Source organism: Rhinolophus sinicus, linkage group LG15 (genome assembly GCF_036562045.2).
Source record: "Rhinolophus sinicus isolate RSC01 linkage group LG15, ASM3656204v1, whole genome shotgun sequence".
Taxonomy (NCBI): Eukaryota; Metazoa; Chordata; class Mammalia; order Chiroptera; family Rhinolophidae; genus Rhinolophus; species Rhinolophus sinicus.
In genome coordinates this window covers 11,649,271-11,662,365 of record NC_133764.1, presented here as the reverse complement: position 1 = coordinate 11,662,365, position 13,095 = coordinate 11,649,271, and the positions used below count along the sequence as shown (strand labels likewise).

Here is a 13,095-nt window from a genome sequence, read left to right as displayed (position 1 = left end):
GTCCCTCCCTGGCCCCAGGACTGGGCAAAGGCAAGTGAAGAAGGATGAGGCGGGCTGCCCCTGGAGCCTGACCTCCCAGAGCAGAGGCTGAGAGCCCCTGAGCCACCAGCAGTTCCCGTAGCCGAGCCACTTCCTCCTGCAGCTCTCGGATCAGCCGGGCGTTAGGGTCCTCATTGATGACGGCATTGCAGCGGATCTGCTTGGTGCGGTCGGCATACCTGTGTAAGGGCGGATCGGGACTGGTGAGACCCAGACACAGGTGACCTTCGTCTGCTACCGATTTCTCAGTCTCCCAGGTTTTAAAATATTGGGGTACAGTTGAGGGTCAACCCTGTCTCATGGGCAAGTTCCTGAGCTCCCCTGGCACTTCTCATGTGCCCTACCAGCCCGCCAGAGCCCCAACCTGAGGGTGCTGAGGGTCTCCTCGTAATTGATGTCCGCAGGGCTCAGGGCTGCAATCATAGCTGTGCGTGAGTTTCCACCTGTATGTGGAGAGGAGGAGAAAGCTTGAGCTGGGCTGGGTCCTAAGAAAAGTCAGCCTGGTGAGGGGTCCTCAGTGCCCAGGCAGGGGTCTCACAGGGTCACAGCCCAAGGTAGGGTGAATCTAACCATGAACTCCAGTAGTCAGAGGGAGCAGGAGTGAAGTCAGAGAGACAGACATCTGTGGGACAGAGATCAGTGAGAGGAGGATGAAGTCAGCAGTGGGTGTAAGGTCAGAGAGGGGTCACGGTGGCCAGGTCAGTGAGGCTCCTGGCTTGGCAGGCAGGGTGTGGCCTTGATCTCAGCATCAGGACATCGTCAAAGGATATTCCCCAGGTCAGGGATCAATGTATACCTGGGGATTTGAGATTCTAGGGATGGCAAGGGGATTTGTCTGGCATTATCAAAGGGAGTTAGTGGGATGGTGGCAGGGTCAGCAAAGAGAGAGGAGCCCCTCACCCAAATTCTCCTTGAGCAGCCAGGTGAGCACCGAGTCCCTGTAAGGGATAAAATCCGACTTCCGCTTCTTTGATTGCTGGGGGATAAAGGGGGACGGTGATCAGTCTGGGTCACTCCGTGTCCCCTTTCCCAGAGCCCCTTCTCTTCCCACCCCAAAGTCTTACCATATCCGCAAGGGCAGAGATCACCTTCCCTAGAGTAGTCAGGGACTTATTGATGTTGGCACCTTCCTGAAAAGGGATGAGGAACATGGGGAATGAGGCCCTCCTCTCCTACTCCGATCCACTTCCCCTTCTTTCTCCCCGCAGCCAGAGTCCCAGGTTAGGATTAGAGATCACCACACACAGCCCCCAACACTGCCCCTGTCTGTCCCTCTGAAGCCTCCTCACCTTCAGGCGCATGCCCCGGGCCCCTGAGGAGTCGGCCCGCTCACTCCCAGCAAGGTCCACCAAACTGATCTTACTAACCTGGGTCAGAGGAAAGAGACAAGAGATGACTGGGGTCAGTGGGGCGGGGCAGGCAAATCAGTGGGACACCAAGCAAGGGATTAGGACAGTTGGCAAGGAATGGAGAAAGCCAGGAAAGGACGGGACGAGGAAAGGAGACAGGAGAAAATGGAATTTATAAAGACAATAGCGAGACAGGGGCTATTTACTCATCCATTGGTTCGTGTATTTGTTTACAGACCATTTACATGCCCACTATGTGGCAGGAGAAAGGACACATGGGATCTAAGCCCTGCCTAGTGAGTCTAATAAGAAGGACAAACAAGCAAACAGGAGACCATACCACACTGATCTGACAGGGGAAGGAGAAGGAGCTGTGGAAGCCCCAAGGCACTCAAACCCAGGTTCAGCAGGAAGGAGGATATGATTTCATGATATCATTATCTTTGTTACCAGGCAGGAATTGGGGGGTGTCCCACCTTCTCTGAGTCCAACCCAGTGAGCTGGTCATGGCAGCGCTGTGTGAAGACAATGGTGAAGACAGCATGGGAACGGCTGCTGGTCTCATTCATGTTGGTGGCAGCCACAGTCCTGGGGAAGAGGGAGTGGTCACTGGGTCCCGCCTCTCACCTTCCTAACCCGGCTCCCTTTCCCTCCACTCCGCCGGCCCGCCTCACCGCGCCTTATTCCCACAGTCCATGAGGTCAGCAATGTCTGCGTAGGAGGTCACAGCCAATTTAGACAGGTCCTGCACGTAGGGGCCCAGGATAGGGTGCTCCCGGACCCGCAGAGAGCCCCGACTCTTGGGGTTCAAGAGATCTCGTACCCGCTCACAATAGATCTCCATATAACTCACCTGAGTGGGAGAAGCAAGCAATCAGTAACAAGCGAACAAAATACTGACAATGAAACTTACCCTACACTCCACAGGGCATGATACAGGTGGTCGCAGCTAACGTATACTGAGTGTTGACGACGCACCAGGCACAGTGCTAAGCACTTTGCACATACGAGCTCACTGACCCCCCCCCCCAGCAACCCTAGGATGGGGAGCCCATCATTATTATTTCACAGATGAACATACTCAGCAGCTGAAAGATGAAATCACTTGCCCAAAACCACAGCTAGTAACTGGCAGAGCCAGAAGTAGATCCCAAGCTGTCTGATTCTGGAGACTTCCCTTGGTCATAATCACTCTGCTCTCCCCCTCCCTTCCCAGGAACAATGTGCCCCTTGCCCACCCCCCACCTAGACCAGGGCTTACCTCCACAGAATAGGAGAGCTGAGCGTCCTGGTTCTTACTAACACGAGAGAAGAGGTCCTCACAGAGCTAAAAGGGACACAGAAGCTGCTGTTCATGGCACACCTGTGGTACCCAGCACCAAGCCAGGCCCTGTCTCAGGTGGCCCTATTGAACTCTAACCCCCACCATGGTCATTCCCAATTTACAGATGGGAAAGCAACCTCAGAGACATTCACACTTGCCCACGGTCAGAGGTGTATTAGGTGAGCCAGTAAACAACCCCAGGCATCCTATCTCCAGACTCTGGAGGCAAGGCCACTACACTGCACAGCCAGGAAGAATTATGGCCAACTCTCAGTTACCCACAACTGGCTTTCTCTGTAGTCACTACCTTGACTATGGTACACAGCCTGGGGAAGTACACTAACAAGTGATTATGAGACAAGGTAAATAATAAGTGGTAGGGTTCAAAGCCAGGGCTCAAAGCCAGGGCTCTCTGGTGCCAAAGCTTAGGCTCTTCTCACTGAGCCTTGTTGCTTCTGGTGGAAGCAAAGCACTTCTCCCCACAGGGTCCTAGATGTCTAGGTTGCAGCCAACCCCCATCTCCTGTCACATTTTCTCTCTTTAAGGGCCTCAGAAAGCCAACTCTCTACTCCATAATCCTCAGAGCCCTGGCCTAAGGGCAGCTGAAGGTGCTCCTGCACTGGCTGCCCTGCCAGGTCCCAGCATGTACCTGGGGCACAATGCCCTGCTGCCCCGGCTCCTGCCGCCCCATCATGGTGTAGGATTTCCCAGCCCCAGTCTGCCCGTAGGCAAAGATGCACACGTTGTAGCCTTCAAAGGCGTGGAGCAGCATCTCTTCTCCGATGTCCAGGTACACTTGCTGCTGAGATGCGAACTGGGGGTCCTCGGCCTAGGAGAAAAGGGGGCAGAGAAAGACAGCAGGAGCCCTACATGACTTTGTCCTTAGTGTCTACGTCCCAGGAGTCTTGCCCCCCTTGCTGATAATTGCCAAAAGGTCCTGTATGCCCCATCTCCTCCCCGTCACCATCCTAATCATCCCTGAGGGTCCCATCCAGTCTCCCGGCAATCCTAATTATCCCACGGGATTCTCTCTCCCCCATCCTGGTTCCAGTCCCAACCTAAGTGTCCCACCCATCACAGTCCCAACCATTCCCCTGAAGGTCCTATTTCCCAGCAATGCCCCCTCCCAATATCTAAATCCCCTGTGCCTCATTGCTCAGCTCTTTCCCAGCCCAACAACCTTACCGAAGTGTGTGACCAGTAGGAGTAGTCGAAGGTGAAGCTTTTGGGGGCATCCTTGCTCTGTTTGGGATTGATGATGGCTGAAGGGGCAGGAGAGGGCAAAGGAAGAAGGCCAAGGTCAGGTACTCCCAACCTCTGCCTACTCTCCACAAGCCCTGGAATCCAGGCATCCCACTCCCCACCTATGTCCTAGTTCATCTCTTCCCTTTAATACTCCCCACCCCCTCCCGCCACCAAAGCTAATTTTGGCTTCCTAGGACCCGCCCCCACTGGGCTGCCTACTTGGATTGGGCAATGGAGGGCTCCAGGCCAACATTCCCCCTCCCAGGGACTAGGAGCATGGAAAGGCCAGCCTGCCCCAACCCCCACCCTTATAACTAGCACCTGCTCTGTGCCTGGCATAGCCCTCCTCCTGGTTCGGCCCAGCAGGACTGGCCTGTGTAGTGGACCTCGCCTGCCCCGCCTGTGCCCAGCCAGGCCCTTGGGACTCACTCACAGGTGGTACTGCCCTGCATGCTGACTACACATTTGGCATCACGGCTGATCTCACGGGCGTTGAAGGGCCGAACCCTCACTGCCACTTTCACCGAGGCACCAGCCATGGCTCCAGATACTCCCACCCTCCTCAGCTAAAGGACAGAAACACAAGAAGTTGTTAGAGTTGCTGGCAGGACCCAGGCATTGCCTCCCAGCTTCTCCCAGGAACCAGTCTCTCCACCCCCCCTTCCCCACCTACTCAGGCCCTCAAGTACCCAGTTCCTAGTTCCCTGGCCTTCCTCCCAAATGTCACTCTCCTCAGGAACTCCCAAAGGTATTCCTGTCTCTCTCCCAAGCCATATCCCAGCTCGCAGGGATATGAGCTGTCACCCCAGAGTTACCTGTCGTCCTGGCCCCAGACCAGGGGGGCTGTATCAGTTCTGGCTGCCACCGGCCCTCGTAGGGGGAGCCCCATCCTACACTTGGGGCCTGGCCACACCAGCTGGGGCTGTGGGGGAAACGCTGGTTGTGGGGGAAGAGTGGTTAGGAGGCACCTGTGGCTCCAGAAGAGTGTCTGGGATTCCAAGGTTGGAGGACAAGGGATGGGGGGTACTGTTAGGAAAATAAGGAAGGCTGTTCTTCTGGAATGGCCAAATGCAATGTGAATCCAAGGGCAGGGACGGTGATTATTTTTATTCCTTGTCACTCACAAGTGTACCGAACGTCAGATAGAGAAGGGAGAGAGAGACTGGACAGAGGGCAATTCAGAGAAAGGGACACATGGGCAGAGACACTGAGGGTTGTGGGAAGAGAGAAGAGGAGGGGCAGAAAGTCACAGACATCAAAAAAAACGAGAGAGAGACACAAGAGAGAAGGCAAGATTGAGGTCATGCTATGAAGGAAATAATGGGAGGAGAAAGGAAGGGGAGACACAGAAGCTAGCAAATACAGAAATGTTAAACAGGCAAGGAGGGGAGCTCCAGGACAAAAGCACAAACTGGGAGCCCAGAAGAAGAAACAAGAGGAGAGAAAATCCCAAACACAAAACCTACCCTAAAATTCCCCCATAGAGTCAGCCAGCGAGAAGTAGCAACTAAGGCCCACAACCTCCACACAAGAGGCATGGACTGCCAATGAGCAAAGTCCAAGAGCTGGAGGTACAGCCCAGGACTGGTATCAATAGGGCCAGCCTGTGGCCCCAAACCCCTTGCCCAGCCCCCAGAACTTCCTCCTCAGGATCCAGGACAATAGGCAGGGGAGGGTGGGGTCATCCTGCATCCATCAACCCCAGGCCTCCTCTGTTGGGGGAGCCAGAATACCTGTGTCTTTATGGGAAGGGGAGGATAGCACTGGGGTCTATCTCCCTGCAAAAGAAGAGAAGAAAGGAAGCAGGAGGGCTCCAGCCGCAATCTGGGGCTAGTGCTATGGCGTCCACTGCCCTGGGGAAGGAGCCAGGCTAGAACCCAGGAATGTGGGTGATCAGGTGCCCACACCCTAGGAGGAGAGGCTGAGCAGCCCACGCCCACAGACAGCAGGGTGGAGAGTTGTGAAGAGAGATCAGGGATGCTGGGCCCCCTTCTGTGGCCTCAAAGGACCTCAAACCCCTGTCATGCTGGGTCTCACCTCACCAGCCTTCCTGGCCAAGGCATGGGGGTGGGGGACGGAGTGAGACGGCTGGTCTGTCCCAGGACAGGAAGGGAGTAGCTGAATTCAGAGGCTTTCTCAGGAAAAACAACCCTGACCCCCAGACCCTGACCAGGAGAGAGAAGAGACACTAGTGGGAACACGCAATGGTGACGCCCTAGCGGCGAATGGGGTGGGGAACGGGGTGGCACCGCTAGGGAACAGAGAGGTAAAGGACTAGGGGATAGGTACAGGATCAGCTGGTGCTGAGTAAAGGAACAGTGGGGTACAGGCAGGAGCCGCGGCTGGGGTGGCGCCGACCCAACCGAAAGGGGACCTTGGGCCACCTGCACCTTGCACGCCCGGCAGTTCTCACACAGGCCCCGTCCCGGCCTTTCTGGGCGGCCATGCAGACCCTGTCCTCCTGTCCAGCCAACCGAAGGCCGCCCCGGGCCTGGCACCTCTCTGCGCCTCCGCGGGACAAATAGCACATGATCCCGGCTCTCGCGGCCAGCCAGCCCCCGCCGGGTCGTGCAAACAAGGACCCCGGCTCCCTTCCCCCAGCCCGGCACATTCCTCCGCGGGCGTCCCCTCCCTAACCCCCCCTCTCCCCCAGCTCTCACCTCGTCGCGGCAGGGTTCCCGGGGCGGCTCGGCAGAGTGTAAAAGGACAACTTTCCGAGAAGCGTGAGATGGAAGAAGGGGAGAACCCGGGTCGGTTCGGGGCTGCCCCCGCCCCTTGCCGGGTCCCCGGGCGGCGGGCAGCAGACTCGCGCCCCGGGGCAGCAGCAGGAGCGGCGCCAGCGGCCGGCGCCCGCCGGGGCAGCGCGAGCTGGGGCGCGAGCGAGGGGCGGAGGACCGACGGGCGCGCGCACGCGGGCGGACGGGCGCGCGCTGCCCTGAGAAGGGCCCGGGAGCGACCTGGACTACTACTGTTAAAGGGGTAATGCCCTCGGGACTGTGGGGCCCACCGAGCGGGGACTCAAGAACCAAGATGCGGACGCAACAGAGCGAGCAGGACGTCGGGCGAGGGTTACAGGCTCCTGAAGAGCAGGGAAGGGTGGGAGCGAGACCTGGAGGGAACCCAGAACCCGCACCCGCTCACGTTGCCGCCATCGGAGGCGCGCTCAGGGGGCGGAACCTCTCGCCGTGCCCCGCCCAGGAGGTGGCTCAGTGCTGGCCCCGCCCCCAGGCGCGCGGTGCCGGCCGGCTCCTCCCTCCGTCCGGTGGTGTCTCGCTCCTCCTCCCCGCCCGGCATATCGTTCTAGAATTCGCCGCTCCGCTGCCTCAGGTGTTGTGAACAAGTGCGGTCGGCGGCGGCACGGCCACCCAGCACTGTCCCTGCCTGGCCCTCAAGTTCGGCAGTCCCGGCAGGCCCGGGCCGCCGTCTCAGGCCCAGGCCACCCTCTCAGGCCCGGGCCGCCGCCTTAGTCCCTGGCCTCCGCCTCAGGCCTGGATGCCGTCTCAGGCCTAGGTCCCTCTTCCCAACCCAGCCTGGCCCCCTCCAGCTCCAGACTGTCCCTGGGAGCCACATCCACACCTCAGACCTCCAAGTTTGTCTTCAGACTTGGCTGCTCTCCAAGGCCTGGCCAAGCCCCAGTCCACCTGCCATGGGTCCCCTTTGCCCCCTGAGGTGAAGCCACACCCTCAGGCGTGGCCCTTCCCTCCAGGCTGGGCTACCCGCGCCCCCATGCCCGCCCTACTACCCCCAGACCAGCCTGACCCCTCAGGTCCTCATCTGACCAGAGAAACATAGGTTGCCCTCCAAGGCCTTGGCTACCTGCTAGGTCAACTGTTGAGTACTCTGTGTAGCTTCCTTAAACCCCATCCTGTCTCTTAGATCTAGGCCAGCCATTTAGACCCAACTACCAGAGGTCTGAATGCCCCTCAGGTCCCAACTGCCCACTGAGTTCAGCTTACCTGCTGTGGCCCAGGACATCCCATGTAAACCCCTCCTACCTTTTCAGCCCAGTTCTATCCCATCTGCCACCTCAGCCCCAAATGCTCTCTCCTTTCTTACCTCATCTACTGCTTTGTCAGCCCATCCTTAGTTGCCCTTGGATGAAGTTTCCAATCCAATGCCTTTTTCATCACTTATGCTTCCTACAGGCACTCTCCTAACTATTATAGCATTCTCAGCTGCTTTTTTTGCCCACCCAAACTGGCCCTCAGGTCATATTTGGCTTCCCCTAATTCAGAATCTGTGCAACTGACCTGTACTCACCTTCTTTACCTGCAGACATTCCCAATTGCCCACTCCTTCCGTCACCAACTGACCACTCTGTCCACACTTAACTTTCATTAACCTCTCATACCTGATATTTTTTTTAATTAACCTTCAATTTTTTAACTGCCCCAACCACCGATTCTATACCATACCCCTAAATACCTCTGCCCTATGTAATTTCCACCTGTCATCCTTTTTAATTTCATCATCCCACATTGTCAATTAAGTCACTTAACTGCCATCTGTAGATTTCACTTACTCTATACATTTGGCTTCAGAAGATTTATTTTCTCCTTTATCTTTTACCACATTCACATTTCCTGGGCTTTCCACCTTCAACCAATATATCCAGCTAATAGAAATGTCCAGTACTAGAAATATCTTTTAAGCTGTCTTTCCTTTTTCAGGAACTATATATCCTCTTTCCAATCTCTAGATCTGCTACTGGTGTCATCCCTTCAGCCATTATATGAGTGAATGATTCATTTTCCATTATCCTCCCAGCATCAATGAGAAGACAGTCCAATCACCCAGCCCAGTCCAGTCATGCAGGTACAGGAAGATGGAGATAACCTCATCCCCTTTGCCAAGTGAGTCGTCCCCACCCAGTGGCAAGAGTGGGGACGGGATGGAGGGAAGATTGCATGCCCGGGTTCTTTCCTCAATAGGAAATAAGGAACAAGAAACTCAGTGCCTGGGTTCAGGGGATTGATGATTCATTAATTTATTCAACAAATAGTTTTTGAACACTGCATTTTTCTAGGGGCTGTATTAGGCACCAGTGATTTCATAATTAGAAAGATAGGGTCCTGGGCTGGCCCAGTCGCTCAGGTGGTTGGAGCCTGTGCTCCTAACGCCAAGGTCGCTGATTCGATTCCCACATGGGCCAGTGAGCTGCGCCCTCTACAGTTAAGATTGTGAACAACTTCTCTCCCTGGAGCTGGGTTGCAATGAGCAGCCAGCGGTCGCCTTGAGCTACCCCTGGGCAGCCAGCTGCTGAGTGGTGCTGCGGGCTGCTGTGCGCTGCCGTGGGCTAATGTGTGCCACTGTCAGTGGCTGGCAGCCAGCACGAATGGCCGGCAGCCAGCATGAGTGGTCGGCAGCTGGCAAGAGCTGCTGTGAGCGGCCAACCGACCGACTGCCTCAGCCAGGGAGGGAGTGCAAGGCTCATAATACCAGCATGGGCCAGGGAGCTGTGTCCTACACAACTAGACTGAAAAAACAACAGCTTGAACTGGAGTGTGTGGGGAGGGAGGTGGAAAAAGGCGGGGGGGGGGGGCAGAGATAGGGTCCTGCTCATAGAGTTTACATTCCAGAGCTGGGGAGACAGAATGTGCAAACAAGTAATTTCAACTGGTGATAAGTACCATGAAAAAAAATAAAACAGGAGTATAATGGAAAAATAGAATGTCTGGGAGACACAAGTTTAGATAGGGTGATTGTGGAAGACTATTCCGGAGAGGTGAATTTTAATTGAGATCTGAAAAATGAGAAGGGCCCAGTCTGATAAACCACGGGGGAGAAGAGGGAATAGTAGGTTTTAAAAAGTCCCAAGGCTTGGTATCTTCTAGGAACAGGAAGCAGGCCAGTGTAACTGATACCTAGGGATCAAGGGAAATGTGGAGAGTAAAGTCAGTTAGGCAGAAGAACTTACAGGCCATTGAAGAATTTAGATTTTATTCTAAGGACAGTAGAAATCAGTGAAAGTTTTTAAGCAAGGGAATGACATGAACAGACTTTATTTTTTCCTTCATCTTTTTTTATTATGGAAAATTTCAAACAACTACAGGAGATCATGTACCCTTTTCAGTCAGCTTCAATAATTATCATTATATGGATAATCTTTTCATCTGTACACCCATCCAGCCTCCTACTACTCAGATTATTTTGAAGTAAATCTCAAACTGCGTATCATTTCATATGGTCATTTTAAAAGGATTACTCAGACTGCTCTGTGCAGAATAGTTTGTAGGGGATTAGAATGTAAGCAGGAAGAGGAGGAGGAGGCCATTGCAGTAGTCCCGGCAGGGGAAGATGAGCTGGAATATGATGGTGGGAGTGAAATGGTGACGAGTGGTGAAATTTGGGTATATTTTGGATGGAGAACTGACAAGACTTGCTGATAGATTGCATACGGGAGGTGAGGGAAAATGAGGCATACCAGGTTTTTGGCTCTAACAACTGGGCCTTTCAGTGAGATGGGGAAGGCTCGGGGGATGTTAAGTGGGCAGTTGAACCTGTGAGTCTGGAGTCCAGGGGCAGAGCCAGGGCTGGGAATATAGATTTGGGAGTCATTAGCACATTGGTGGTATTTAAAATCGTGGGCCTGAGTGAGATCAGCTAAGGAAAGATGGAGATGGAGAAGATAAAGGGCCCAGGTCTAAGCCCTAGGACACTCTCTTTCTAGAGATCAGGAGAGCAGTCATCGTTCAGTCTGAGGGCTTTGGAAGTTATGAACACTGTTCTCAAACAGCCCTGCACATGCCTTAGGATATGAGTCTTTCTGAGATAGGAGAGACAAAGCAGGAGTAAGTAGAGGGTTCTGCTCTCCTGGATTCTTGCATTGACCAAAAGGAATGTGTCTGTCACATCGGCTGAGTAGCTGGGGCCTTCCTCTTTAACAGCCATGCATGCTAAATATGATGTTCTCTGGTTGTGGGTGGTAGAAGCTTGGGATTCAGTGAGATCTGACGCTCAAACAATTGCCAATCTCCGCCCTCCTAGCTCCAATCTCCTTTCAAATCAGAGGCCTCACCACCTTCCTCAACTAAAATGGGTAAGGGAGGACATGGCCTGAGGGAGCCTTGGCGTCTATATGGTCCCATGGGAAGCGCCTCTCAGTCCCTTTCTGCTGTAAGGGAAGAGCCAAACCTACGCCTACCTTGCCCTCACCTCAGGTGTTCCAGGGTGGTGAGACGATCTCCACCCCCCAGCTTGCCTTCCCAGAGCCTCAGACTGACACCCCAGCGTTATGGAGACATCTTCTGGGAGAACCTTAGTCAAAGGCCCAGGTGGGTAGAAAAGGAGAAAAATGGGACTAACTGGAGGTAGGCAGGTGAGGCAGTACAATTTTAAACTACCATAAAGCCTTATAGCAATATGCCCTAGTCTGAGGATAACTGCCCCACTGGCAGATGGACATTCTAGCTCCTAATGCCAGACAGATAGGTGGGGGGGAGAGGTCGTTAGGGAAACAATAATGGATGGGGGTGTCCTCTTTGCACTTAACCCCCTTTTTGTGCTTCACAGCCCCACCTGGAGAGAGGAACAGTACATCCCACCCCTGCTGGTATGACAAACTTTCTGCCCTTCAACACTTTTCAGTTAAAATTGCACCCACTGCCATCTTATCCCCAACTCTCCTTATGACCCCTTTCCTCTAGTGTCCCCAGGCCCTCCTTTCTATGAATCAATCAGCATGTTTTCCAGATCACAGCTGTTTTCATGATCTGGGCTTACCAAGATCCCTATTTTGTCCAAGCTCCCCAAGTGCCCTGTTCTGCCCTCTAGCACCTTTTCCCCATTCTCTGGCACAAAGAGCTACTGATTGTTCCCAGCCTGGCATGTACCCCCCTGAGGGGCTCCCACCCCCTGAGATGCTTTGCAGAAGAAAGAGAAGGAGGCCACATTTGGCAGGAATGCAGCAGGGACCTGGGGGCATCCCAGCCCGGGTAAGGGCTGTCACTTACCACCTAGAGGATCTAAGGAGGCGACAAAGAATCATCAATGAGTAAGGAGAAACATCTGGGCTCTGGGAGCCAAGCAGGGTGTGGGGATAGAATGGTTTGAAGCAAGGAAGGGGTGGAGAGTTTTGAGAGAATTTGAGATTGTTTGGAAATGAATCATGGACTTAGTGGGATTGAAGCAGAATTTCCATAATGTGGAAAGGAGGGAACCGAGGGATGGAGGACCAGCCACATGAACTGGAAGGAGTAGAAACTGGATCACTGAAGACAGGAAAACACTCCTTAGAACTGGAGGACAGTGGGGAGCTAGAGGTCACCTCTGAGTCCTTAAACTGAAAATACGTTAGTCTGAGGGGAGCAGAAAGTTGGGAGTGCAGAGTTGGAAGTCAAACAACACCTCTGGGTCCCAGCAACAAGTATTTTAGAGCAGAAAGGTGAAAGGAGAGACGGGAAGCCTGGCCTCCAGGTAACTCTTTCCTAAGCTTAAAGTCTCCACAGACTAAAGAAGGCCCAGTGGGGCAGCTCTGGGGTTGCATCCGAGCCCCTGGTGCCTGATGAAGCGGGCTGTGGATTACCCAGCACCACAGAATACCCTGGTCTGGAAGAGGAGAGGGCATCCTATCCACGGGAAGAGGACCACTTTCTCCCTCCCGGCAGGGACCAGGTATGGTTGGAGAGGAACTTGGTGGGGTGGTGGGAGGTGACATGGATGCTTGGTCCTACATGGAGAGACAGCAGAAGCCAAGAGCCAGGTTGGATAGCTGGATTTGAGGGGAACAAAAATAAAGTAGGCAGGAGCCAGAGACTTGGCGGTACCTGAGTTTGGGCACTAGGAAATCTGGAGAGAGGCATATTTTTCCATTATTTCATTCTTTTTTTTTCAATTTCTCTCATCTTTACAGCTGCTTTGGTCTCCCTGGAGTCCCCTGGGCCAGGAAGGATCTTGTCTCTCCAGGCAGCTGAGTTCTCTGCCCCACTACAGCTCTGTCACAGCCAGTAGGAACCCCCTTTACAATCTGTGGGGGATGAAATTGCAGTCTGAGGAGTAAGGAGAAATCATCCATGTCCAACATGCTAGTGCTGCCTCAGGGGTCCAAGCCTCCTTCTTGTGGCTGGAATTGCCCCCATTTCTGGCATCAAGGCATTTCCTTTTTCTTAGCCTCCCCCAACTTCCTCTCTCATCGTCGGA

General features: G+C 54.2%; 2 protein-coding genes across 11 annotated transcripts in view; one reads left to right on the top strand and one right to left on the bottom strand.

The window, feature by feature from the left end:
- The window catches only part of KIF1C (kinesin family member 1C), a 22,257-nt gene extending 15,389 nt beyond the window's left edge, over nucleotides 1-6,868 (bottom strand). The window contains exons 1-13 of one of the 5 annotated variants that reach the window (XM_074320514.1): nucleotides 6,618-6,868; nucleotides 4,773-4,983; nucleotides 4,391-4,523; nucleotides 3,898-3,974; nucleotides 3,362-3,541; nucleotides 2,650-2,715; nucleotides 2,063-2,241; nucleotides 1,865-1,976; nucleotides 1,329-1,406; nucleotides 1,104-1,169; nucleotides 940-1,015; nucleotides 404-482; nucleotides 73-218 (exon numbers count right to left, since the gene is read on the bottom strand). In XM_074320514.1, coding sequence (XP_074176615.1) covers nucleotides 73-218; nucleotides 404-482; nucleotides 940-1,015; nucleotides 1,104-1,169; nucleotides 1,329-1,406; nucleotides 1,865-1,976; nucleotides 2,063-2,241; nucleotides 2,650-2,715; nucleotides 3,362-3,541; nucleotides 3,898-3,974; nucleotides 4,391-4,496 — 1,165 coding nt within the window. In that variant the 5' untranslated portion in view covers nucleotides 4,497-4,523; nucleotides 4,773-4,983; nucleotides 6,618-6,868. Of the gene's footprint in view, nucleotides 1-72; nucleotides 219-403; nucleotides 483-939; nucleotides 1,016-1,103; nucleotides 1,170-1,328; nucleotides 1,407-1,864; nucleotides 1,977-2,062; nucleotides 2,242-2,649; nucleotides 2,716-3,361; nucleotides 3,542-3,897; nucleotides 3,975-4,390; nucleotides 4,524-4,772; nucleotides 4,984-5,690; nucleotides 5,845-6,617 lie in introns of those variants that run through there. The other 4 variants (XM_074320512.1, XM_074320513.1, XM_074320515.1 and 1 more) reach the window with 4 other exon arrangements.
- On the top strand, nucleotides 6,859-13,095 carry INCA1 (inhibitor of CDK, cyclin A1 interacting protein 1). 6 transcript variants are annotated; one of them, XM_074320519.1, is made up of 7 exons: nucleotides 6,859-6,936; nucleotides 8,725-8,810; nucleotides 11,154-11,231; nucleotides 11,470-11,509; nucleotides 11,778-11,950; nucleotides 12,405-12,570; nucleotides 12,809-13,095. In XM_074320519.1, exons 2-7 carry the CDS (start codon nucleotides 8,767-8,769, stop codon nucleotides 12,953-12,955), a joined length of 648 nt encoding a protein of 215 aa, XP_074176620.1. In that variant the 5' UTR covers nucleotides 6,859-6,936; nucleotides 8,725-8,766; the 3' UTR covers nucleotides 12,956-13,095. The 6 variants fall into 6 exon arrangements, with proteins under 6 accessions (XP_074176620.1, XP_019570662.1, XP_074176619.1 ...); XM_019715103.2 differs by having other exon boundaries at nucleotides 11,118-11,231; XM_074320518.1 differs by lacking the exon at nucleotides 6,859-6,936 and adding an exon at nucleotides 7,153-7,284.